Here is a 26,483-nt window from a genome sequence, read left to right as displayed (position 1 = left end):
GCTGTCTTTGTGTTTATCAGGCAGGGTTGAAGCCTGGGTCCCTTTTATGCGAACGTCGTTTGGCGTTTGATTCATGCGTCTGTTGTTTGGCTTTTCGCCATAGGCTCACTGCGCTGTCTGCATAATCTCATTAGCTAAAGCTGTGGATTTAGCCTGTAGAAAGGGGAACGGAGAAAGGAGGATGGCTGGTTCATAGGCCGCGGCAGATCCTTCGCAGGCTGTACTAGCGTTAGCTCTGGCACACAGGTTCTAGGTCGACTCATTGACTCAATTGACCCAATGTATAGTAGCCCAGCCAGCATTAATTAAGCTGCACACAAGGGTGACGACACTGTTGACCAGATAACGTGTTTACACTGTAGGAATATTACACAACTTGTTCTAACTAGAACTGTACATATACCAGCAAGTGTAGGTTTGAACCGTACCGATTTTCAATCTCTCACATCTCTTTAGATAAAGTGAAGTACCAGTTTGGAAACATGAGAATGTAAGCTCAGACCAATAATTTAACCCCTTTCCACCCCATGAGCACTGTTGAACAGGCTCAATGAAAATCAGGAATGGTGTCATGTTCGTAAGAACTTTTGCATTGATACATGATATCTGAAAATCAGCTGTGCAACCCCTTAACCTTGTTCAGTGTGTCCAATTGCATTTCCCAGTTTGCGTTTGGATTTCGTTTGCCAGTCGGTGGTGGAGCGACAAGCCAATCTGAACTGATCCGCAAACCTGTCCATCATCATGACCAGCACCACCACCACTATTTTAACCCTGGTTTCTTTGACCTCTTGCAGTGGAGGAGTCTGATATCATCGACTTGGAGAAACGCTACTGGCTGCTCAAAGCACAGTCTAGAACCGGACGTTTTGACCTGGAAACCTTCGTCCCACTAGTCTCCCCTCCCATCCACGCCTCGCTGAGTGAAGGTAACGATGAAGGATTCAGCGGTGTGAACAATGGTGATAGTTGTTTATGGTTGCTGAAATCTTGAACAGGGTGTATGCTTGAACACATTGGCAGGACTTAACATTAGGCGTGTCTTGCAATTGTGCCTTTTGACATTATTGACATAAAGATATGACTGATATGTTGTAAATTTATATCAGACTTAGCCTTACGTGAGCAACTCTGCAGCATCATTGTTTGGCTTGTCATGTTGTTTTGCAGGCCTATTTCATGCTTTTGATGAGAACCGGGACAATCACATTGACTTCAAAGAGATCTCCTGTGGTCTATCTGCGTGCTGCAGGGGGCCCGTTGCTGAAAGGCAGAAATGTAAGCTATGTTTTCTTTCAAACTGTCAGTCAGAGAGAGTCAAGTTTGTCCCTACCAATTACATATTGTGTTTTAGGTCTTAGGACTTAACTGGTGTTATCTGACAAGGATGACGAGGGGAAATATACGGTGGATTATCTATTGTGCAATTGTTTTATTTGTCTCACCTTTATTCAGACAGCAGGTCTCTCTGTAAATTGTGTCACAAATATGGTGCATAAAAACTGAAAGCAAATTTAACCAATTTAGTAGAGGCCGACAGGGTCTTAAGAGTTATCCAGTCATGAGAACGGTTATGGTAACTTGTTTCTCTTACTCAAATACCATAAATATAGAGGGTGTTTCTGTAAGGCTGCTCTGTGAATAAATAAAATACAGTGTCGCACTCTTTTAACAGACAGAAAGGTCCGTCCCATTTTACTATACAGTAGACAATGGTGCATCCTAAAATCGTCCCCAGTGATAAAGTGTATTACCGAGTGGAAGACAGGAAGACAAGAGTCTAACAGATATAATATCCGTTGGTGCTTGAAATTACATAAAGATTATTGGAAATGGCAGCAAAATATTGCAATTTCCACTAATGCAAGTGAATCTCGTGGTGGGAGAGTCGTGGGAGAAATATTCGTGTTGACGCATTGTATCGTCCTCACCGTGTCCTTCTCTCCGTTGCTTACTTTCTCTCTCTCTCTCTCTCTCTCTCGCTGTCTCTGCTAGTCTGCTTCAAGGTGTTCGATGTGGACCGCGATGGTGTGCTGTGCCGCGACGAGCTCCATGAGATGGTGGTTGCACTGCTGGAGGTGTGGAAGGACAATCGCACAGACAACCTCCCTGTAAGTCCCATCCCAGAGTCTTGATGCCGGGCTTTGTACCGCAGTTACTTTGGTCTATTTACTGCCTCACCCTCCTCGATGGATCGTTGAGAATGCTCCCACTTGCCTTTGATTGATATCCACATCCTTATGAGGTCAATGAACACGTTAAAGTAGTTGTTAACTACTTTATACAACTACAATCAAACAATATCTTCTCTACAGCACAGTCGATCTTGGCAAAAACATTAATAAGGATTATTTGGGTCATGATTGAGGTCACAATTATACCTATTATTCATTACTATTATTGGGAAAATTATTTTAATGTAATCTAACGGCTTCCGCTCATATAAGCAGAAAACAGTTCTCAACTGAGTTCTACTATAATCCTTTTATGTAGATTCTCCGGTATTTATGATTGAGGGAAACCCAGATCGTAATCGCGATCAAATTCGATTCATCAAGCAGCTTTAGAGCACAGTGAAGGAGCTGTTTGAAACTGAGTGCATTAGTCAAGTTGATATCGAGAACAAAGGTCAGTTTTTTTATCATTTCTTCAAGGACTTGACCAGAGACCTCTCGGTACTTTGGCTTCTATGGCCTAGCAGATTTCCTTGCAGTGCAGTTGTGAAGTTGTGAATTAACTCTTTAACTCTTAATAAAGCACACACAATGTTTGGATCTATAAATATTTCGGTGTCCAAACAGAAAGCTCATTTTTTCATAGAATGTGTTCATACTGTGTATAGTAGTCGTGTACAGTGCTTTTCTGGCTGACTTTAAGGGATTTGCTTTTGGGGTTTGAGGTGGGCTCGGGGGCAGCCTGGATTAAAATGCAATACTTTTCTTTTAGGATTGCCAGTATATACGCTGCTAGACGCGCCCAAATAACCACAACTTGATTATGATTTGAAGGTTGTTTATTCCTCTTCTGACAGATGATTTAAACATGGCTTTCTTACCGGAATGGAGTAGAAACAGGCTGGTGCGATAGTTTGTGTATTTTGTGGCTTGCTTTGCTGCGGTCTAAAAACAGTGCGGCTGCATACCTGGGAACCCAGTTGCTCGACGGGGCACAGCTGATCTACATTAGAAGCCCGCTAGGCTAATTGCGGGGCGGAGTTTGCATTACGCACCGACCGTCCTTTCCTCCAACCAGTCGTTATTCATTCATAAATCATTTAAATAATAAATCATCGACAAACTATTCAAAATTGATAATGAAATGCAAAATATCCAATAAATCGTGTAATTTGGCTTCAACACTGGGTTAAAAGGCAAGTGAAAAGCCCCGGTACAGTATTCTGGTACCTTTCTGTACTTCTACTTTTTTTGTCTTTCGCTTTTCAGGAACTGCACAGTTCCGTGTCGGACATAGTGGAGGGCATTCTAACGATGCATGACAACACCAAAGTAAGGGACACTATTTTTTTCTATGGCAATAATCTTTTTTTTTATGGTAATCGTTTTTAAAAAATCTTTTTAAAAACGGACAAATCAAATCTTATCACCATTCTCTGGGCATGGTATATACTATAAAGGCATTCATTGTGTTGATATGTTTGTTTATTTTTACTCATTACCAGCAGGGCCACCTGACCCTTGAGGACTACCAAATATGGAGTGTTAAGAGTTCCCTGGCCAATGAGTTCCTCAACTTGCTCTTCCAGGTCGGTACATATCACTGTGCCGATAGAGAAGGCCGGGTAACCCTGCCATATTTTTGTGCTTAACACTCTCTGTTTCCTCTGTCTAGGTATGCCACATAGTCCTGGGTCTAAGACCTGCTACACCTGAAGAGGAGGGCCAAATAATCAGGTTTTTAATCATTTTTCTACAGTGTGCAACATTTCACTACCTGGCACAAAACGAATGTCTCCATAATTAGCCCAAAGGCAAAGGACCTAATTGGTCCAAAAACATGTACTTCCAAAAGGTAGGTATCTAAATGTAAGACTGACCCATCCCCCATTTTGAACAAAACACAGGCACTGAACTGGAACACATACAAGACCTGAATCAGCAGACCTCAATAGAGGAGTTAAAAGAGTACCATTTCCCAAGGCACTGCCTCACCTTTCAGAGCACGTGTCAAAGTCACACATTTAATGCTATTCTTGTTTCACAAACATACAAAAGTTAGAATTTCGTTTGAAATGAGTTACTTACTACATGGAAGCCTAAATAGGCAGGCGAAAGGACCATTATTGGTGGACTGGACTTTGAATTCACCTTGAATTCACCTCTTGTGTGGGATTATCAACCTGATAAGGGTTGTGCTTGGGCTATGTTTGTGCATACACATGCTTAAGACCTGTGGTGCCCATTTTCATTGAAGTGCTTATGGTTTTTCCTATGCTCCCATTTACCCCTGTTTGTGCATGCGATATGCGTGCAGTTCTGCATGTATGCATCTTGTGACCTGCCCTATGTCTAAACACGCTGAGGCGGTAGTTAGTGCGCCGTGCCCTTTGTGTGAAAAGATGAGCTTTTGAATATAGACCAAATCTAGATAAATCAGCAGGTTGTTGAATAATTCTGTGGTGTAAACAGGGCCTGTGATTCTCTTTGTGTGACACCAGAGGCTGGCTAGAGAGAGAGAGCCGACATGGACTGCAGGTGGGCCAGAACTGGTTCCTCATATCCATGCTGTGGTGGCAGCAGTGGAAGGACTATGTTAAATATGTAAGTGCTGCCAACAATAGTCATGTAGAAATGTTCTTCTCATGGATCAAGCTGATGCTGCAAGGTTGCAACCTTTACCAGAATATTTTGGACATCTCTAAAATACATAGAAAGTTTACTCTTGTTTAACCCAATTTTTAATCCGTTGTATGTCAAAGAATAGCATCTTGACAATTTGCTATTCTATCTAGTAAGCAGTTATTTTTGAAGATTTTGTTGAGAAAAAATATTCGCTAGCTTAATGTAATGACATTAAACATGGTTACAGTTCTTGTGTATACAAATGAACTGGCTACTATTATCTGACCAAAGCAAATATAAATATTGGTATCACCATCTTACGTAGAATTAAGATAAGCATACACTTTTCAGTTACTATTCTCCACTTTTCACCTTTGCACCAAACTCAAATCCCTAGCTGAAACGGGCAGGGCTGACACTGATCCCTGACGGCAATATTAATACCCGACATGTCATTGCTCCAAATAAAGGGAAAACGTCTCTGGTCTCTTGTCCAGGAGCAGAAGGGCATTGTGGTGGAGCAGCCCTCCATCCTGAGCTCCCTGCGGAGCCCCATGCCTACAGGGTCCATGCTGGACCCTGCCTCTCTGGAGGGGGCAGGGATGCCCCAGGGAACCCCCTTCAGTCCCTCTGAGGAGCGGTCTCCCGACGCCGTGTCCAGCGCCTCAGAGGCCACCGAGGCCGGTGAGAGAAACAACTCTCCTTTGCTACCTACTAGTGACTACAATCGACGTTTGCCGTCCGACTGCATATTGATCAACACCTTTACTCACGACAAAAAAAACGGTTTTGTGTGTTTGGACCCGCACCAGCCCTCAGCCCCCAGACGGTTCCCTCGGCTACCGAGAGCTGTTTCGCTCGTCAGCACAACGTGTCCGACAACAACAACCAGTGTTTCTCCGGCCCAAATGGCTACCTCCCCTCCCAGCTGGTAGCCCAGAGGCCCGGGGCCATAGATAACCAGTCACTGGTCAACACTGACGCCATGAAGGTAGGGGTTATGGCTTGCTCAGCCGGGCTGAGTTTCTGAGTGATGCCGTGCGTGCATGTGATGTGCATTTTTATGGAGGGATCAATTTTTAAAAAAAATTAAATTGATTGTATCAGGAGGTCCAGCGGGATTCCAGGGACCAGCCGTTAACAATTCGGTAATGTTTGTTGATTCTTCCAGTGTCACTCACACATCCGACTGGAAACAACGTCATTACATTCTCAATTCTTTGAACTGGCTTCCTCCTACCAAACCGAGCGGCCACAGTACTCACGTGGTGAAAGTAATCGCTTCTGCAGAAATCCTGCGGCTCCAAAAACAATGCGGACGTTGATAATTGGCCCATCCCTCACAGTTGAGTTGAGAGCGAGTGAAAAGGCATTAGGGCGCTCTCTATCTCTCAATCTGTTATTCAAGAAGGCGCGTGTTGTCCGGTTGTGCATGAACGCCTCATCTCGTGTGTGTCTCTCTCCCCCCCGCCCCCCGCCCACCCGCCCCCCCCCCCCGCCGCTGGCCCACAGGCTCCCACGTTGACCATGGAGGGGGGGCGTCTCAGGGGAGCCCTGCAGCTGCTGGCGAGCAGGGACTTTGAGACGGTGCCAGAGCCGGTGTGGCGTGCGCTCTACCACTGGTACGGTGCCAACCTGAGCCTGCCGAGACCGGTGAGAACACACACACACACACGCACACACACGCTCTATCCCGACGCTACTCTTTTGGTTTGCAAATTGAGCCGCAGGGCTCTCGTTCCATGAGGTAGTGACTGACGTGGGGAATAACCATGCGTAGGTTTTTTGGTGTTCTTGTGTTACACCAAAGGGGGTGTGACGATACACTAACGTCACGATTCCGTACGTACCGTACAGTTCTTTAAGTCACGGTTCAGTATGTTGTTGTTTTTTCGGTACAGCAGTTTTTATTATTTTATTTTTGTTAAACAATTTGATTTTGTTTTTGATTTATTAAATTCTATCAAACTAATGCCTTGCACAAATGGAAAGACATCAAATACAATTGAGGATAAAAACACAATAAAGTCCAGGACTTATTTCCATCGTGGTCCTCAACACAAAACATCAGGACGAGACGAGACACTCACAGAGTGTGTGATAATCAATAAAAACCTTTATTGATTATCACATTTCGGTACGTACCGAAATGAAACGTGCATCGAACTGTTAGACCCGTATCGTTACACCCCTAGTGTTACTCATTCATCACCACGTTTTGATAGTACTTCATCGGTTGGACTTGGATGAGATGTTGATGTCGACAAAGTCGTTTTCAAATTCTGTTGAATGAAGAGCGTGATCAGATTTTTTTCTTTTTGTCATTTGTAGTGAAACACACAACTGTAGTTGATTACCAATGACACTGACAGTGACGCTATTTATTATTTGTCCACCACAGCAGCTTTGCTCTAATGCTATCTCATTTATGGTTAAAAGTATTGTAGGTCATATTTGAGTTTAATTTCTTAGAAATAGCAGCTCGGCAGCTATTGGTGAGTGTAATACAATGCTCTGCGTATCAGTTCTGGTGGACTGCGTGCCTTCCTGTGTATGAGACCAATCATGATGTCGGACCGCTGCTAGCGAATTTCTGACCAATAACGGCTTCCGTTCCATAATTTGCTTGTAGAATCCGTCTTGCCTGTCAATCAAATTCTCACACACATCCGTATCATAGCGCCGCCACCGGTACGCGAGTGCATGGGGTTTGTTTTCTGGGCTTCCTTTTCATATTGTTGCTCTTGTCTGCACTTTCTCTCTACAACTCTCAGAGCTAACCTCCGGCAGCTTTGAGAATAAAAGGGCTTCCACAGTAGTCAACTGCCAGCCTCGTGGGACCATCTTGATCTTGCGAGGACACGTGCTGTGACTGTGACACTCTGCAGATCCGGCTGCCCCCCGGGCCCGTTGAAAGTCTCTTCCAAAAAAATGAAAAAATGATCCGACCAATCAGAGCTAGGGGGCGGGAGTTTCAGTTCATGATGAGGCTGCAGCCTGCCAAGTGAAAGACATGATGGTGCTCAAGGAAAGCGTGGCAATTAAGGGAGCGATAAAACGTGTTTTATCTGAGGTAGACTGAATAACGACGGTTTAAGATGTACAGAAATTGTCTCACAGAGGAGAAGATGTTTTTGCTTTATTTCCCACTGGATTTGGCTGATATGAAGGGAGCAAGGGCCTCACTTTAATATTTCATCTGATTGGCTCAAGTTTCTTTCGAAAAACGTAAGCCCATGCCCGTGAGTGGAAATCAATTACTGCCATGGGCAGACTGATATTCATTGCGATATCAGCATACTCTAATGGCCTCACTTGGCTTGTCAAGTACCCCGGTTTGCTGATTTGATTTTGATTTGCTGATTTGCATAATTTTTAAATACTGTACACTAAAACATGGGGTTGTATACAAACATGCCAGAATTGTATATATTTAGAAACTAATGTTTACGCAAGTGTATGCTTCGGCCAAATACCTGCAAACGTGGTCGATGGACAACACGCACATGAGGCACATCAACACATAAATCCATTGATCGAGTCCTTCTTTACCCCGGTCGGCCGGCAGGTGATTCAGCACAGCAAGATGGGCCAGGCAGAGCTGGAGCTCTTCCCCCGCTACCTCCTCTTCCTGCGCCAGCAACCCGCCACCCGGTCTCCCCAGTCCAACATCTGGGTCAACATGGGTATGACCAGCCTGCGAATGTACCCTCAGCATTTAGGCCAACCGCTTCCTCGAGGTAATGTAAGCAGCAGCAAGACGAGCAAAGCCCCTCTCTGGCCACCAAACCGTTATTCTTTAACGTACTGCCTTTCTAATTCGCCGAGTGGACTAATTGACTAGCAGGGTGATGCTTTGGACTCGCAAATGGAATCAAACCAATGGCCTCACTGGCTACCGATTTATCCTGGAAATTGTTTGCATCTGCCCTTTTTCTGTCCTCGGAGAACTTGCTCTTCAAAAGTTGTTTTCACACACACACAGGCCTGATTCGGAACGGATTCTGACCCTCGAGACGGTCTGTCTCCAATCATAATATTTTGAGTGTATCCAATTCAATATAATTCATTCTAGGAAACAAGTTTAAAGAGTTCAGAGAGACTTTAGGTAAAAATCTCCCTTTTTATTTTCAGATCCAGCCTTTATTGTTTAATCAAATGTCATAATCAGATTTATTTCTGTTCTCGCCAGGAAAACAACTAATTCAGCTGTCCAAGCTGTGACACCATCATTATTAAGGCTGCTTTACAATCGTCTCAATGTAGCCCATGCTAAATTGAGGTACTTTAATCCAATCGTTTCCCCCAATACCAGTTTTATCACTGTGGAAAGCTTTCTGCCAACAGCTATCATTCATTCTGTAATAAACTAATTGAAACGGGAATTGATGCCCAGCTCTCGTATTCGTTGCATTACCCCCTGATGTCCATGTATTTTCTCTCTAACTGATCCCATCCACTGATCACGAGCCGATGATGATGAAGCATAAAGCAGTGTAGCGCTTAGGTAATTAGATTGGGGACGTGTAGCCTGGGCTCCATGTGACATCAGCACCAAGCATTAAGAGCGCTCTGCTAAATCAAGTCAGGCTCCTCTCTCTCTCTCTCTGGCCCGAGCGCCGAAGCCCCGGGCACATTTTAGTTCGGAGATAGTTTTCTATCACATGTGCTGACTGAGCAGAGACCCCTCGTGTGTCTCTCTGTGATGGAGAGGGTATTTGATAATTAACACTGCATCAAAACAGAGCTCTCCAAAGTCCTAGTTTACTAGTAAGATGCTGAGGCAGAGGCACTACTGTAAAAAAACTATTAAAGAGCAAGCCTTCGTTGATAGAAAAATAAAAGATTTGATTTTAAATCAAGTAATCAAGTCTAGTTTTGATTAATTTCTCATTTTGTCTAACTTAACGTGGGGTGAATTGCTGTGTACAGTATTCACTCAGACTCGGTTCACTAAACTTATGCACTAATGGATTCACTGATCAAAATCTGTTGATTTCACAAAATGGCTGTCTCTTGCTGCTTGCTTCTCACTAATCCTCAATCATGGAACGCTCTATTAATATTACCCAGTAGACCAATGCCAATGATTTGTTTCCTCTGTGAGCGTTCACATTCAACATTATGGGTATGCTGAAAGTAGTCATATTACCCCGCCCACACACAACACAAATTAATTAACGGGTAACTGGGAAGCTACATCTTAATGGCACATAGTGTATCTCATACCCCTCTTGTGGGATGATCCATCAAGTGATGTTTCAGTTCCAATATGCACATTACACATCCATAACCACTATAAAATATACAAAATCCCTCTACTTACACATGCACTGTGTAACTTCCAACTGACGCTATTATGTACTCCATGAAGAATATTGTAAGTTTGAACAAAGTTCTCAGTTTCGTTCTCTGCTAATCCAAGGGCGTTACTCAGTGGGCCAAAGGCTCAATCACCACTGCCTTAACCTCATCGGCGATAGCTAGGGGACTTACTCACTGACATTTATTTAAATTAAAAACTTTGATTATTTGAGATTCGCGATTGGCCACTTTGAGTATAATATGTTTGGGCACACTTTCCTTAAAGGCATGAAACGGTCGAGTGTTAACCCTCCAGTTCACACCAGCAGGTAATGTGCCCTCACCCAACGCCCCCCTCAAGCGGGTGTTGGCCTACACGGGGTGCTTCAGCCGCATGGCCACCATCAAAGACATCCACCTCTACCTGTCCCAGAGGCTCCGGATCAAGGAGGAGGACATGAGACTCTGGCTGTACAACAGCGAGGTGTGTGTACCCGTTGCTGTGCTATGCTCTGTTTCCTCTGTCCTCATTTTTTTTAAATCATTGTAGCAGTTGAGGATTCCCTTGTCAGATAATTCAGGGTGTATTCACACCGGGAGCATGGGAACCCGACCCGAGCCCCGACGGGACCTGACGGGGTCCGGACAAAGGACAAATATTTAGAAATGATGCTCGGGGTCGGGGTCGGGGTCGGGGCTCGGTCACATCTGCGCGATAAGGAGTTGGGAGTTGGCGTGGGCGCTGCTTTTGTGCTAACGTTAATTTTACTTTGCTGGGGACACTCGTGTTCCTTTGAATTTCATTCAGGCTACCTGTCCTACAGAACCTCAGAACCTCTGGTGTCATTTGGTGGAATTTAGCGTCATCGTGGCCCCTTTTTTTGTGGGCCTATTTGAATTTAAATTTGTTATGATTCTGTCGCCAACAAGCGAGCGTTAACAGTGAGCTCTCTTTGTGCTCGCTGTTAACGCTCGCTTGTTGCGCTCATCTGTTGACATTTCCAAACGCCTTGCAGTTGTTTTTAATAAAGGCGGGCTTTCATACACACAAACGTAAACGTGTCATTAGTATGAGGAAAAAATAGACTTGGGTCGGGCTCGGACACATATATTTCTGGATGCCTGTCGGGCTCGGTTACTTCTCCGTCGGACGCGGGCCGGGCTTGGACAGAAAGATGTGTCCCGTTCTGCACTCTTAATTCACACCACCGTTCTGCCAAATCACTTTGCTTGGCTGAGAGGCTGATACTTTTCTGAAAGTGACGCAGCCTAGTGGTGGTGCATGTTCCTCTGCGCGTTGTAGCTCCTAGCCATGACCTCCCTGCCCTTCCTCTCCAGTCATTCCTCCCTATCTGCAGGCTTCTTCTTGGACCTCTTCTTGGCTGAGCGTTGTTCACAACGTTTTGCTGCATTTGACGAAATTAGCAGCCCTTGCACGTCGGAATATCGATTGTCGTCGTTTAGAGATGTGCTGGCTGTCCTTCAAAAAAGAGAGAGGCCGAACTTTTCTCTGCACGTGTCGTAATAATCATAATAACAATACCCAGATCTTATCTAGTTTGAAGCTAGACAAATTCACCTCAAAAAGGAGGGAACACTTTCCATTTCCATCATAATGTCTTCATTACAAAAAAAAAATGCAGAATTTTTCTTATGTATTTATCTATTGCTGGAATTGATGAAAAATTTAGAGTTTAAAGCCAGTAAATAGTAGGAATACAAAAGAGATATATTGTTGTTCTTCTCGTGATTAAGTATGGTGAAGCTGATGCCCTCCTGGTCCGTCCTTTGTGTCCAGAACTATCTCACACTCCTGGACGACGAAGACCACACACTGGAAGGTCTGAAGATCCAAGACGAGCAGCACTTAGTGATTGAGGGTTTGTCTAAAATACCTATTCCACTGCATCTCTTGTGTCCGTATCAAATATCAAAGAACTGTATATGTGAAGACGTAAAGTTGCCCATTAGGAACACGGCCCGTTTTCTCCTCTCAGTCAGGAACAAGGACATGAGCTGGCCGGAGGAAATGTCTTTTATTGCCAACAGCAGTAAGATGGACAGACATAAAGGTAAGCTGAACCACCACCACGGTCACCATCTTTTCATCATAGGTTATGCACATCTTCACAGTTACTTTACAATAGGAGAACCTTTGGATTTCTGATCACCGTCACCACGAAAGTGAACGCAAGTGTTCATGCAGAATTTAAATAAATAAATAAATAAATGTGTTATTTCCTTCTTCCCCACTTATCAATCAGTACCCACGGAGAAGGGTGCCACGGGCCTCAGTAACCTTGGCAACACATGCTTCATGAACTCAAGCATCCAGTGTGTGAGCAACACCAAGCCGCTCACAGACTACTTCATCTCCGGGAGACACCTCTACGAGCTCAACAGGTGTGTGTGTGTGTGTGTGTGTGTGTGTGTGTGTGTGTGTGTGTGTGTGTGTGTGTGTGTGTGTGTGTGTGTGTGTGTGTGTGTGTGTGTGTGTGTGTGTGTGTGTGTGTGTGTGTGTGTGTGAGAGAGAGAGACAGGGGTGCATGTGCACATGTATACATGTCCCTACCTGCTTCCATCACAAGCCATTGGAGTGACACGGTGAGGTATTGTACAGAACGCTTACTGTGCCCTTCTTCCACCAGAACCAATCCCATCGGGATGCGAGGACACATGGCCAAGTGTTACGGAGACCTGGCCATGGAGCTGTGGAGCGGGACCCAGAAGAATGTGGCGCCACTCAAACTCAGGGTGTGCACCCCCCCCAAACCCTTTTATGTCTAGTGGCATGTTTGCAGCCCATAGGATCCCCTGATAAAGAGTTCATGCTGATGAGGACGAGACTCCGTGGCAGTAGTTTGTCTACATTGTCAGAAGCTGTTGGAAAACTGCAATGGAACAAAAGATCCAACAGAAATTGCTTAAGACAACTTAAGCATAAATTCTGTTACCAGAATTTATAGTATTGGATTGACATCCCTACAGCACAGTAATGTGTTGTAAATGCCCAACATTTGTTGACATTCTATTAGTTTGACGAATGTTTTATTGCTGTTGACTCTTTATAGCATTATGGGGTAAGTTTCTTCATTGGTAAATTAGTCCATAATCAGAGCGGTATTTACATGGGCCTACGCCTACATTACGAGCAGAATGTGCAACCATTTTGCTTGACAAATGAGACTGAGCTTTTGCATGATAAGATAAGACTGTACAGGGAAGGACTTGTTTGCGCCGGCCTTCCACATTTGAAATCCATGGTTGCCAAAGCTAGCTTTAGTACAACAGGGTTTACAGCCCTTGAGGCTTCATGTGGATGCCTCACATCCATAAGCAAGTCGTTCAATAGGTATTCTTACTGTGTCGTCTCTGAGCCCCATTGTTAATTGCGCTTGTTTTTAAACTTGCGTGTGTTCGTTCAATCCCTATTCTCCCCAAAAAATCCTTCCAGTGGACAATAGCAAAGTACGCACCGCGCTTCAACGGCTTCCAGCAGCAGGACTCCCAGGAGCTGCTGGCCTTCCTGCTGGACGGCCTCCACGAGGACCTGAACCGCGTCCACGACAAGCCCTACGTGGAGCTGAAGGACAGCGACGGACGGCCCGACTGGGAGGTGGCCTCTGAGGTTAGACCGCTCGTCTCCTGGCTTGTTTAGGTGTTGTGGTCCACCGGTACAACCGGACAAATGGTAGACAGTAGAGAGTCGTTTCTGATGTTGTGGTTTTGCTCTTGCGAAGGCATGGGAAAACCACCTGCGGAGGAATCGCTCCATCGTAGTGGACCTGTTCCACGGGCAGCTCAAGTCCCAGGTGAAGTGCAAGACGTGTGGCCACATCAGTGCCCGATTCGACCCCTTCAACTTCCTGTCCCTGCCGCTGCCCATGGACAGCTCCATGCACCTGGAGATCACTGGTGAGCCGTGGGACAAGTTTGGGGTCCAACCAATGTTACGTACCGCCACATCAGTAACTATAGGCATCGTTTTACATTGACATACGTTATATAGGCATATTTATGGTTTTTGATTAACACATATATATATTATGGAACTATACAAATTTCAATTAAAAGCTATTGTTTCTCTTTCTTTCTGACAAATGTACTTAATGTAAGTCGCTTTGGATAAAAGTGTCTGCTAAATGTAAATGTCTAAATGTAAAATACTTAAAATGTTATTGCATTTCATAATGAAATGTTTCAACTGCCGGCGTTCACGCGTCCTTCCATAATGACCCAGCTTTGTGTAACGTGACGATCGTGTGCTGGTCCATGTCTAGTCATCAAACTGGACGGTTCCACCCCCGTGCGCTTTGGCTTGAGGCTAAATATGGATGAAAAGTACACTGGGCTCAAGAAGCAGCTGAGCGAACTTTGCACCCTGAAACCTGAACAGATCCTATTGGCTGAGGTCCACACTTCCAACATTAAGGTACACCCCCCCCCCCCCACCGACTCTGCCAGTATACGAGGATACAACCCAGTCTGTACCAGTATATGCTGCAGTATCAGGATATTGATAATGGCTGCCATCTGTTTTTCGGGAAGAATTCTAGCCAGTGCGTTGGGGTCTTGGTTCCACTGTCTCGACCACCGAGCCTATGAACCGAATGCAGCACGGAGCATAACTAACAACAATGATACGGGATGAAATGCGTAGCAGGAATGCAATCATAACAATCAAGGGCTATGCCTCATTTCCCTTCCCTCATGTCCTCCTATGACAGGACAGCTCTGTGACCTTCTTTTTGGACTTGTAGTAAAGAGTATTATTAAATACACAGTACTTTAAAAAAGACAACCCCCCGGACACAAGATCATTTAGCCAGTATTAAGCAACTAAAAAGAACATTAATTTAAAAATAATTGGACATTTGTGGATAGAAAACATGTGTTCATGAGGTCTCAGAGTTTATAGTGGATACTTTGTACATATAGAAGGTGTAAGCTGCAGATAAGCTGAATATACTAATTTACCATGGTTTTCTGATTGCCTGGCACAGGGATCTGGGTGTGGTTTGGGGTACTATGTTATTGCTGTTGCTGCTGTTTAGCACACTACTATAATATGCAGCAGAAAAACCCCACTATTGCAGACTGCATATGCTGATTCCCTGCGGTTTGTGTATGGTTGTCTTGCAGAACTTTCCACAGGACAACCAGAAAGTGCGACTTTCCATCAACGGCTTTCTGTGCGCTTTTGAGATTCCTGTTCCGGGCTCTCCAACCTCTCTCACCTCCCCTACACTCACAGGTAAACATGTTTGTAGGCATTGCTCAAGTGGGATGGATACAAAATAATACATGGACTGTAATAGTGGCTTGAATCAGATGGGTAGTCATATGCCATTGTCATATTTGTTAAAAGGAACTAAACACGAAAATCTAACCTAGAGAAATGACCCAGGCACTTGAGGAAGTGTTACTGTCCTGTTACTGTCAAACAGGATATGTGAAAACCCATTTTAATGAATTCCCTTTTAAGGAATAATTTACAATGTTATCATAATCATTGTCACCAGCACAGTCAAGAACATGAATCTTCTTTAACCTAGACTTGACTTCTGCCCTGGGTTCTGGTGCTACTGTATTAAACAGATGTACTACTACCTTGCATCCATTCAGGGCGTCTTCATACGAGTATGAGATGGTTGCTCAGAGTAGTTAGGGGATTTGAAAGTACAATCAATCCAAAGATCCGATACCAAGAAGAGCCATGTTGCCCATGTCTTATTGATTCGGAAACAGTGATAGAGACGTATCTCTCTTAAGGGTATAATTACTTAACATTATCACTGATTACATTACAAATCAAACCAATCCTAACCTTTTGCTAGCCGGACACAGCCAGCGATTCATGCTGAGCGTGTCCTCTCGCTCCCTAAATGCTAAATGTTTTTGCCTTCTTTAAAAAAAAAAAAACCTGTCCACAGCAATGATGTAGTAGGTAATTGTGTGATCGTCTCCCTCCAGACATAACGCCAATAGCCAATGGCTCAACGGCTAACGGGCATGTGGTCAGCAAGCCCGTCCTCATGGCTAACAGCAGGCCCACCACTCCGGTGCCCTGCAGCCCGGAGACGCCCCTGGCCAACGGGATTCCTAACGGGCACATCGGCCTGCTCCAGGAGAGCCCCTTCATCGGCTACATCATCGCCATGCACCGGAAGATGGTGAGTGCGGGTTGGGTCCATTTCTGTGGAGACCTCCACAGGGTTGAGCTAATTGCATATTAATGAAAATTAGGAGATGTATGACATAATTTTCTTTTAAATAAACTGTGTGGGTCACCACATTGTGATCACTCTTTTCCTCTCAAATGTTGTTTTTGCCATTTGGATGTTACGTGAACTGTCTCTCACAAGATAACCCGATGGCATCGGAACATACTTGAGAAAAGATGGTTGTATGCTCTTTGGATGAGAGTCAATTGCGTAAGCTGCACGGTAGCTTTTGAATTGATTAGTATGTTAAGTATAGAACAATTACAATGACTTGTAGAGCGCAGTGTCCATGGCATCAGTGCACGGTGCAGCTGCATGGCGTCCGTCCGTGTGTGTGTGTGTGTGTGTGTGACCCCTTTGTGTGTTCCTTCTAGATGCGGACAGAGCTGTACTTCCTGTCGTCCCAGAAGAATCGGCCCAGTCTGTTCGGCATGCCGCTCATTGTGCCGTGCACCGTGCACACCAGCAGGAAGGACCTGTACGACGCCGTGTGGATCCAGGTGTCCAGGCTGGCCAGCCCGCTGCCACCACAGGAGGCCAGCAACCACGCCCAGGACTGGTCAGCAGCAGCCCCACGCACACACACACACACACACACACACACACACACACACACACACACACACACACACACACACACACACACACACACACACACACACACACACACACACACACACACACACACACACCAGCACCAAGCTACCGTTACTGGACTAATACTCATACGCATATACAAAGCCACTGCCATTCGGAGGGGGATTTTTTCATCCAGCTTACTTTTGAATAATACATTTTCTATAATAAAGGAATAAATCCAAACTCACCAGAGCTGCAATAAACTCTCAATATATATATATACTCAACACTTGTCAGTGGTATCAATAATTCAGAAGGACAGGATTAACAATGTACGAACAGTAGCGTCCCAAACTACATTGTAAATCATTCTAGAAAATCTTGCTTTGTGTTACCACCTACATTTTCATTTACATTACATTTAGGGCATTTAGCAGACGCTTTTATCCAAAGCGACTTACAATAAGTACATTTGTCATAAGAAGTGAAACAACATATCGCCGTCGGCGCAGTAAAGACGTTCATAGAACCAAGTGCTAAAGTAGTAACAGTCGTCAGGCCGACGCCATTCCCCCTTCCCACTTAGCTTTACGTTGCAACATAAATGATGTGGTTGATGGTTGAAAATACGTTAGTGTTATTAGAATGACATGTGTGTTCTGTGTTCTGTGGACCTGAAGTGACGACAGCATGGGCTACCAGTACCCCTTCACGCTCCGGGTGGTCAGCAAGGACGGCATCTCCTGTGCCTGGTGTCCGTGGTACAGGTGAGGCCGCCGCCGTCCCCCCTCCTACAACTGCTTCACTTTATCTTGGAGCTCTAGGAAGTTGTGACTAGTTTAATGGTTGATGTCGTCATAAGCCTATTGGGCCGTGCAAACGTTTCAGACTCTTTTGAAGGCAGAGGAGTCTTTTGAAGGCAACGCCATCTAAAGCAGAAACGACAGAATTTCTTCTGATTTCGTTTTTTCCTTTGCTTGGTTTTGAATAGCGCTAGTGCTGCTGTGCAATTTCATTGAAACCATGCATGCGCTATGTACAACGTTTTTTGGTTTGATGTTAGCCTACTTACGTCAAAGCTGTGTCTCTCGATTGGAACTTAAGGTGGAACTTAAGGTGGAACTTAAGGTGGAACTTAAGGTGGTCGTATTTTGAATGAGAGCACTGACTCTGGCCAAGTCACCCAGCGCGGTGCTGCCCTCTTCCAGCAAACACAAATCGGTGATGCTCCATGCAGCGCCATCCATGACCACCCATTATATCAAACACAGAACAAGAACCAAAAGGGGTTCTGCTTTACATTGAACCTCTACCGTGACCAGGTGTGGGTCAAAAGCCACCCAAAGCACTTACGTCATATTGGGCCCTATCTTGCGCCCGGCGCAATTGACTTTCTACACCGACGCATGTACTGTATCGTTGAGTTTCCCCCCCGCATCAACCAGGCGCCACTACACTTGCGCCTGGAGAGGCATGTTGGCGAAAAGCAGAGGAGTGTTCCGGTGCAAAATGATACTTTGTGCTATTTTACCGATCTAAACATTGCGCCAATGCAATTGCGCAACTGACCGAAAAATTGCTGGTCTAAATGCACTAGCGGATAGCGCAGTTGGTGTTGCTATTTTGACGTGCCATGGCAGGTCGGAACTGCAACACGCTTACCCACACGTAGGCTATACACAGCACAGACATGCAAATGATTAGCCTGATTTAAATATTATGACGTCAAAGATTGTTCATATGAGTGAAACTGCATAGAAATAGCATTTGGATTGTGGAAACATTTTTTTTTTCCATAGGGGCTGCATGAATGAACACAGTAGAGTAGGCTATGCCATGCGTTTAAATAATAATAATAACAATAATAAACTCGAGCAAAGTATATTCCAGCCTCCCAAAACAAAATCTTGTTTTAAAATCTTGTGTAACAGCTGATACAGTGGTAAGTTGTACTTTTAAATCAATGCATCTGCAAACACCGTACAGCAAACACATATTTTCTTGACACAGACACAAGCCCATAACTTTCAGGATTTATCGTGCTTGGCGCACGTGTGGGTGCGCACCCATCTGTTTAAACACACGAAAACTAAACACGTAACGCATAATACAGTCCATGGCGATGTATATTAACGGGGGGACACATGCATATTATGAACACAAGTCGATAATGATAATGTATACAATACTGGTGACAAACGATGTTTGTTAATGTATTGCCACATATCATTAAATAGACCCACAGGACTGCGTCCGCATATCATATATCTGTTAAGTTGTCTTTGCCGCAAGTTACATGACGACTCAGCGTTTCTGAAGTTGGAGAAGAAAGCGCTATTCCATGTGTGAATTATGCCTATTATCTGGTCATAAACTGAGCCATTTGAAGTTTGAAATTCATATGGTCATGCATCTGTCTCAGCGGAGAATGCAAACGCGCTGTCAAAATATCAACTCGTCAAGTCAAATGCACTGGCTCTTAAAGGGGATGGGAGATGGAACTCTCATTGGTTTATTGCACGTTACGCCCAAAACACGCCTACGGGTTTCAGACCAACCCATTTTAGATTTGCGTCGGGCGCAAAGCTCATTTATCTCGCCGCCATAATAGCAACAGCGCCGTAGAAACGCCCACAAAGCGACTTCGACTTTGAGCTTCACGTCTGTGTTTTGAGACCGTCTAACTAGGGCCCATTGTGTCTTGGGTGTTTTGAGTCATTGTCTGGTTAAACTAGGAGAAAACCAAGTGGTTTTCCAATTGTTTGTTGCTAAAAATGTATGTTTGGCTTAACGCCCGAAATAACAGATGGTCTTTTCTGCAGGTTCTGCCGGGGCTGTGCCATAGAGTGCACAGACGATAGGGCCTCTGTAGGGAATGCTTACATCGCCGTGGACTGGGACCCCACCGCCTTACACCTCCGCTACCAGACATCCCAGGAGCGGGTACGTAGCTCTAAATAAACCTTCACTTCTACCGCCATATCTAAAGGAGCATGCGCACTACATTGACGCCTGCTATCATTCTCGGTGTGCATTCTTAAGTTTTGAAAGGAAAGACTCCCTTGGTTTTACAATGACACACTGATATACTGGGGAGTCTGGCCAAAGTGGCCCAGGTCACAGGTGATAGATTAAAGATAAAAAGATAGGAAGATAAGGTAGATAAAAGATAAGTGATCCCCCCTCTAACAGCAGGGGACAGCCTTTTACACCATTCAATTACGGATGTAGAGATGGTTTTTGGTTTTTTCTTTGTGTTAAGTGCACCAGACAGGGGATAGAGGTCCTCAACCATGCACTACAGGCAATTACCCAATGCATTTGAAAAACGATCGAAACCTCCGAATCTAAATCTCAAGATTGGCAGTTATATAACAACAAGGCTCTGACGATAACAACGCCACATCATTGCCGTCTGCGTCTTTGTCAGTGTGCCATTTATACGCTTCCACAGTGTGCGTTTCTGGATTTAAGAACATTCGTTTTCACAAGGTCAGAAAAAGTACAAAGTACTCAGTAGAGTGGCGTCATCGCGCGTGAACGACAGCAGTGGGCTGATGCTGCAGCCGCCAGGGAGAATCGAAGCTGAGCGTCTCTCTCGTGATCTCGGAGGGAGCCATCAGACGGGCCCCAGCGTGTGTGTGTGCAGTCGAGCTCCTCTCGTCGGTGGTTATTATTATCATGGCAGCGTTCGCCAGCCCCGTGCACACTCTGATGGAACGCTTGTTAAATGTGACGCCCAGTGAATGATGGGAGGAGTAAGTTGGTGTTATTACCTCGCTGCTACTTTGTACACGCAAAGCGGTCAACGTGACTTACAGGGAAGAGGTTTCCGGAGTTGGTCGCACTCGCAAAAAAGTAACATAACCATTAATCTAGAGCCTCGTGGCAATAACCCAGAGGAGGTTTGGGTTTGAGTACTGACCCAGTAGCTGTTGAATACATTTGATTTATTTATGGCTCGAGTTAGTTTTTGGATGCATTTATTTTTTGGCAACAGATGTAGCCAATTCTGCAAGCCTTCGTGCATTTGCCTTGCTTCTTCTTTTGTCCGGACAAAGAAAAGCTATCTCAAGAAAATACATATATGCTTCATGTAGCATGTGAATGATCTCAAATTAGGCTCTATATAGAGCCAATAAAAAGATGGAGGTTTGAAACAGGTACGGTGTAGGTTAAGTGTCAGGCAGTGTTTGATCATAGCTTCATCTAAATAGTGATTTATATTCTGTCATCCAAAGATAATCTACGTTCCTAAGGCATTCTTTTTTTTTTTTTTTGCATAGTAATGAGAACAGACATGTAACAGAAAAACAAACGAGAAGCACAGGAATAAAATGAAAAAAAAGAAAAGTTTGTAATCATATAAATAGCTTATGGGAGGGTGCCAACCAGTAGAGAGGTTTTGGTAAAATCCTTAGTTTATAAACACCTTTCCTTGTGTCCATAAGAAATAGGACCTCTTGTTTAATCCGACAATGAGTATCAAAGGTTTATGTCACAGTTCCTAAGGCAAAGCAGGCCAAGAAGCCCGCCCCCCCCCCCCCCCCATCTCTGAAATGCTGTTGTGTCGTCTGTGTCGTGTGACGCGCCGCGGGCGCCCCCTGCAGATAGTGGAGGAGCACTGCAGCGTGGAGCAGTCCCGCCGGGCCCAGGCCGAGCCCATCAGCCTGGACAGCTGCCTGAAGGCCTTCACCGGCGAGGAGGAGCTGGGGGAGGATGAGCTCTACTACTGCTCCAAGTGCAAGACCCACCGGCTGGCCACCAAGAAGCTGGACCTCTGGAGGCTGCCCCCCATACTGGTCAGTGGAGGCACCAGTAGCTCCTGCTGTAGATTAAGAGTCATACTGGTCAGTGGAGGCACCAGTAACTCCCGCTGTAGATTAAGAGTCATACTGGTCAGTGGGAGGCACCAGTAACTCCCACTGTAGATTAAGAGTCATACTGGTCAGTGGAGGCACCAGTAACTCCCACTGTAGATAAGAGTCATACTGGTCAGTGGAGTCACGACACACCTGGTTTATTTAATACATTTAAATAAAAACATTCTTACTATTTGGATAAAAGTATTTTTTTTCCTGCATAATCAATCATTTATCTGTACGTGTATGTTGGGGATAATAAAGGTACGGTATATGTCACAAAGACGTACATTTAGGACTTTAGGGTTACAGAGGGTTCTGTTTAGGTCTGACCACCTTGTGGTCTGTCGACCTTGAGTTCCTGAGTGTTATCCAACACCGAGACGACCAGCAATAAACAAGGTCAAACGCTGACGGACTTCAATCATTCTGTACCATGGTTATATAGCTTAAGATGATAAGAATGCCAGCCAGTAGGTATGGCCCAGTCACTTGTTTACTCGTAGATTGCACATCAAGGAGTTAAATCCAGTGCCAATTCAGAGGGAGTATAAAGAAAGTAAAATCTTGAGGTAGCCTTTCAAAGTGGTGTGTTATGAGCGCATCGAAGCGATGACGTGTGTGAGTGCAACACAGCTCCTGTGCGTCTGCAAAATGAAACAAGAGTCATAATCAACACATCGCTTTTTTTCCCCCGCTCCAGATCGTTCATCTGAAGCGCTTCCACTTCGTGAACGGGCGCTGGATCAAGTCCCAGAAGATCGTCAAGTTCCCCCGGGAGAGCTTTGACCCCAGCGCCTTCCTGGCCCCGCGGGACCTGGGCCCCCAGCACAGCCTCCACTCCCGCAGCGAGGGCGAGGAGCTGCTGAGGCTAGGCGACGACAACCTCTCCTCCATCTCCGCCCCGGCCGGCTTCTGCAACCTCCCTAAAGGTCTGTGTCGGCCGCCGCCGCCGCCACCACCACCGCCGCCACCGCCGCCGCCACCGTGGCATCAAGGGCATGCTCACTGTGGTTCCCCTCCAGGGTTAGAGTCGGTCCAGCCTGTGTTCACTGAGGGATGGGTCCGAATATTCGATTATTCAATTATTCGTTCCTGAGGGTCAAAGTCGATTTTTTAACATTTGGACCGTTAACATTTTTTCCCCATTTCAAATAAACAAGAATTAACGGACGGAACTAATGTTGGTTCTGCAGCACTGATAGTTAATCATGTACAGGAAAAACAATATACACAATACACAAGCATAAATATTAATATATATGCATACAACACAAACACTGATCACTATTAAAGTTAGTTTTTTTTTGCGTTTAAGATATTAAGTGATTTCTTGCCGATGATCCATGGCTGCCTTTGTGAATGTGAATGCACACATCGAATAATCGATTATTTGTTCATACCACCCACAGATTATTCGACCATGAAAAATTTTAGTTATTCACATCCCTAGTGTTCACGCAGCTATTGGACTCTGTGTGGACCAAAACAGGCGCCCCCCAGGATTGGTTATTCTGCAGTGAGACCGCAATCGGAATCAACTGAAGCAGCTCACTATGGCTTCGCTGTGCATGGTGAACATAGCTGTGCTTGTAATATCTAAGATAAGCGTACTAATAGTAATCACACGTGGTGTTTGAATAGAAATTGACAGATGGAGATGCGGCTTCATATGACATGCAACACATTGTTTTCTATACGTCTTGGTAAAACATCCAAATAATCACGACGGCTTGTAGGTATACATCCACACAGCTGAGATGTTTCATGCCTTTATATTTGAGTGGCCAATCAATGAGTTTCATTTTATTATTTTTATTTGGAGATTCAAAATGGTTAAAACTTTCCATGTTTTTTTTTCTGAATACAGAATCCTCAGACAAACAATTCAGACCATTTACAATGTAGTTTGTTCACGCTTGGCGGTTGTTTACACATTTTGGTCCACTGTTAAATTGTCATGTGACCACAAGCAAGGGTGAAAGTTTAACATTGCACTGAGCCACAACTATAGGTGTGAAAACGCAGTTAGAATACTAATACTAGTTATATGTTACAGTAGTTTGCTATTTATAACATTACTCTTACAGATACAACTACTTATGCATTACTTTGTGTTATTATATTATTACTATGATATTCTAGATGCCCACAGTTTTCATGATATTGAAGATAATGACCCTCTACGTATTATTCAGTGTATCCACAGTACAGTTTCTGCTCAACTCCTAGGTACTGTTTGGTGAATGTTCTGCAGCTGAATCACCCTGCAGCTGTATCATAAAAGTCTAATTCCACTGCATGTTATGCCTGCTAGGACAAGCCTAGACACGCCTGCAACAATTTTCCCTCTGCAGCAGTAATCAATATATGGATTGAATTCTAGTTAGTAAAAGTCGTTTTCAGCTACTCCCAATCTTTACACTGAGATTAGGCTAGCCTGTTTTAATCATTAGGTGGGGTTTTATTAACCTGTAGATGGCAGCATAGACGGCAGAATGTCAGAAGTTTACATTTGTCTTATTATCTTATTTAAGATCCACATCCTCTACCTTAGCGAGGCATCCTAATATTCACGTTTGTGTATCGCGATGAAGAGATCGATTGACTTCCAAATATATCCGCGGCCTTCAACGTTGTTCAAAACCCAAACAGAGTTCTCTCTTTGCTCTTCTACATTTTTGGAAAAGGCTTTCAATTGGAAACTCAATGTGAGGTCGCCTTTACATCCCTGTTATGATATTTTAGTCCAGGGAAGGCCGCCGAGACAGGATCGCTTTTAACTCACTTTATTTGGTTAGGGTTATTGGTCTATTGTCTATCGTCTATGAAACAAAAGGAGAGGGATCGTATATAACACGCGCGGAGCGTCTCTAAGCTTTACATCTAATCGATACGCCGCCCAAGAGATTCTGATTCTAAAATGGCGGAGTCCGATAGGTTAAATAGGCAGGTAGAGGTGGGCGTGTTCTGTGGCTTTAAAAGCCCGCCCCCTTCATCTATGTATGATCAGCTTTGCTGCCTGGTTATGTCTTACAGCTTATGTTATGTTTACTCAGTATTGTGGCTATGGGAGAATATTATGGCTGAAATATGTTACATCCCCTAACCCCCCCTCCCCCACCTCCCCCCCCCCCCCTCCCCCCGCCCCCTCCCCCCATGTTTCCGGTTCCCCCCCACAACAGCTTCCCCCGCCTCGGACAGGAAGTCGGCCCCCTCGCTCAGCAGGACCGGCAGCCCCTCCGGCAGCCCCAAGGCGGGCACCGGCGGGCGCAAACAGGGCCGCCTCCGCCTCCCCCAGCTGGGCAGCCGGCACCGCCTGTCCAGCAGCAAGGAGAACCTGGACCTGGCCCCGAGCTCCAGGGACGGGGCGGCCAACCACGCGGCCCGGGAGGACGACGAGGCGGCGGAGTGCACACCCCCCGGAGGCTCGGAGGCCAGCCCCGACCGTGGGCCGTGCGGCGGCGGCGACGACGCGGCGGCGGTGGCGGCGGCGGCGGCGGCGGCGGCGGTCAACCCGTGTGAGGTGACGCTGGCGAACGGCGAGGGGGCGGACAGCACCCCGGAGCTGACGTCGGACTGCAGCACGGAGAGCACGGTGGACTCTGAGGGCTCCCTGCTGCGGCCGAGGGACGGCGCGCTGGAGGCCATGTACAACCTCTATGCAATATCGGTAGGGGTCGCCGCCGCCGCACTGCACCGCCACTAATGCACCGTCACTAACGCACCGTCACTAACGCACCGTCACCAATACACCACCACCACCAATACACCACCACCACCAATACACCACCACCAATACACCACCACCACCAATACACCACCACCACCAATACACCACCACCAATACACCACCACCACCAATACACCACCACCACCAATACACCACCACCACCAATACACCACCACCAATACACCACCACCACCAATACACCACCACCAATACACCACCACCACCAATACACCACCACCACCAATACACCACCACCACCAATACACCACCACCAATACACCACCACCACCAATACACCACCACCACCAATACACCACCACCACCAATACACCACCACCACCAATACACCACCACCACCAATACACCACCACCACCAATACACCGTCACCACCAGTACACCTCGCCACCAATCTGCTGTCAGCACGGGGGCCCCAAGTCATACCGGACGCAACTCATTTAGGATTTGAGGATTTAATACTGATACACTTCAGAGCCTTGATCATTTTTTTTATGATTTCAGTCATTTAATTTTTTTTATGAATTCTTAGAAAAGATGAAGGTTGAAGGTCATCGCTTCCCGCCGTCCCCTTGAGGTTGTAGGGGGCAGTGTTGTGTTGTGTTGTGTTGTGTTGTCTTGCTGCCTTGTTACACACATCATGTGATGTTTTATGCATACACAAATTAAAGTAAATAATGTGTTTTTATAATTGCGGTAATAAGGGTAATTCTGACTTGTAGTTTGCATTGTTGTTCTTATCTTCCCCAGTGCCATTCTGGAATAATGGGAGGTGGCCACTATGTTACCTACGCCAAAAACCCCAACAGGAAATGGTACTGTTACAACGACAGCAGCTGTAAGGTAAGGAAGTCTACTCTCTTCATTGGTTCATTTATTTTATTTCTCAATGGCTCGGGTTTGCAGTAGGAGCGAGTGTATATAAATATTTTCCATTTTCCAGACCTTGTATGCAGCGTATCTGCT

The 26,483-nt window shown here is 45.3% G+C and overlaps 1 protein-coding gene across 2 annotated transcripts in view; it reads left to right on the top strand.

Moving 5' to 3' along the window:
• The window catches only part of usp32 (ubiquitin specific peptidase 32), a 42,029-nt gene that overhangs the window by 11,779 nt on the left and 3,767 nt on the right, over nucleotides 1–26,483 (top strand). The window contains exons 6-34 of one of the 2 annotated variants that reach the window (XM_084466622.1): nucleotides 798–929; nucleotides 1,171–1,278; nucleotides 1,996–2,111; nucleotides 3,444–3,506; nucleotides 3,680–3,763; nucleotides 3,850–3,911; nucleotides 4,676–4,778; nucleotides 5,297–5,483; nucleotides 5,612–5,790; nucleotides 6,312–6,452; nucleotides 8,368–8,539; nucleotides 10,433–10,587; nucleotides 11,902–11,983; nucleotides 12,101–12,175; nucleotides 12,368–12,506; nucleotides 12,752–12,857; nucleotides 13,558–13,731; nucleotides 13,844–14,018; nucleotides 14,384–14,535; nucleotides 15,246–15,357; nucleotides 16,077–16,276; nucleotides 16,702–16,886; nucleotides 17,587–17,673; nucleotides 19,729–19,849; nucleotides 21,517–21,708; nucleotides 22,472–22,700; nucleotides 24,954–25,241; nucleotides 25,272–25,441; nucleotides 26,268–26,360. In XM_084466622.1, coding sequence (XP_084322748.1) covers nucleotides 798–929; nucleotides 1,171–1,278; nucleotides 1,996–2,111; nucleotides 3,444–3,506; nucleotides 3,680–3,763; nucleotides 3,850–3,911; nucleotides 4,676–4,778; nucleotides 5,297–5,483; nucleotides 5,612–5,790; nucleotides 6,312–6,452; nucleotides 8,368–8,539; nucleotides 10,433–10,587; nucleotides 11,902–11,983; nucleotides 12,101–12,175; nucleotides 12,368–12,506; nucleotides 12,752–12,857; nucleotides 13,558–13,731; nucleotides 13,844–14,018; nucleotides 14,384–14,535; nucleotides 15,246–15,357; nucleotides 16,077–16,276; nucleotides 16,702–16,886; nucleotides 17,587–17,673; nucleotides 19,729–19,849; nucleotides 21,517–21,708; nucleotides 22,472–22,700; nucleotides 24,954–25,241; nucleotides 25,272–25,441; nucleotides 26,268–26,360 — 4,082 coding nt within the window. Of the gene's footprint in view, nucleotides 1–797; nucleotides 930–1,170; nucleotides 1,279–1,995; nucleotides 2,112–3,443; nucleotides 3,507–3,679; nucleotides 3,764–3,849; nucleotides 3,912–4,675; nucleotides 4,779–5,269; nucleotides 5,484–5,611; nucleotides 5,791–6,311; nucleotides 6,453–8,367; nucleotides 8,540–10,429; nucleotides 10,588–11,901; nucleotides 11,984–12,100; nucleotides 12,176–12,367; nucleotides 12,507–12,751; nucleotides 12,858–13,557; nucleotides 13,732–13,843; nucleotides 14,019–14,383; nucleotides 14,536–15,245; nucleotides 15,358–16,076; nucleotides 16,277–16,701; nucleotides 16,887–17,586; nucleotides 17,674–19,728; nucleotides 19,850–21,516; nucleotides 21,709–22,471; nucleotides 22,701–24,953; nucleotides 25,442–26,267; nucleotides 26,361–26,483 lie in introns of both variants that reach the window. The other variant, XM_084466621.1, reaches the window with a different exon arrangement.

The sequence above is a fragment of the Micromesistius poutassou genome (assembly GCF_964030765.1).
Source record: "Micromesistius poutassou genome assembly, chromosome: 4".
Taxonomy (NCBI): domain Eukaryota; kingdom Metazoa; phylum Chordata; class Actinopteri; order Gadiformes; family Gadidae; genus Micromesistius; species Micromesistius poutassou.
This window is presented reverse-complemented; position numbering and strand designations above follow the sequence as displayed.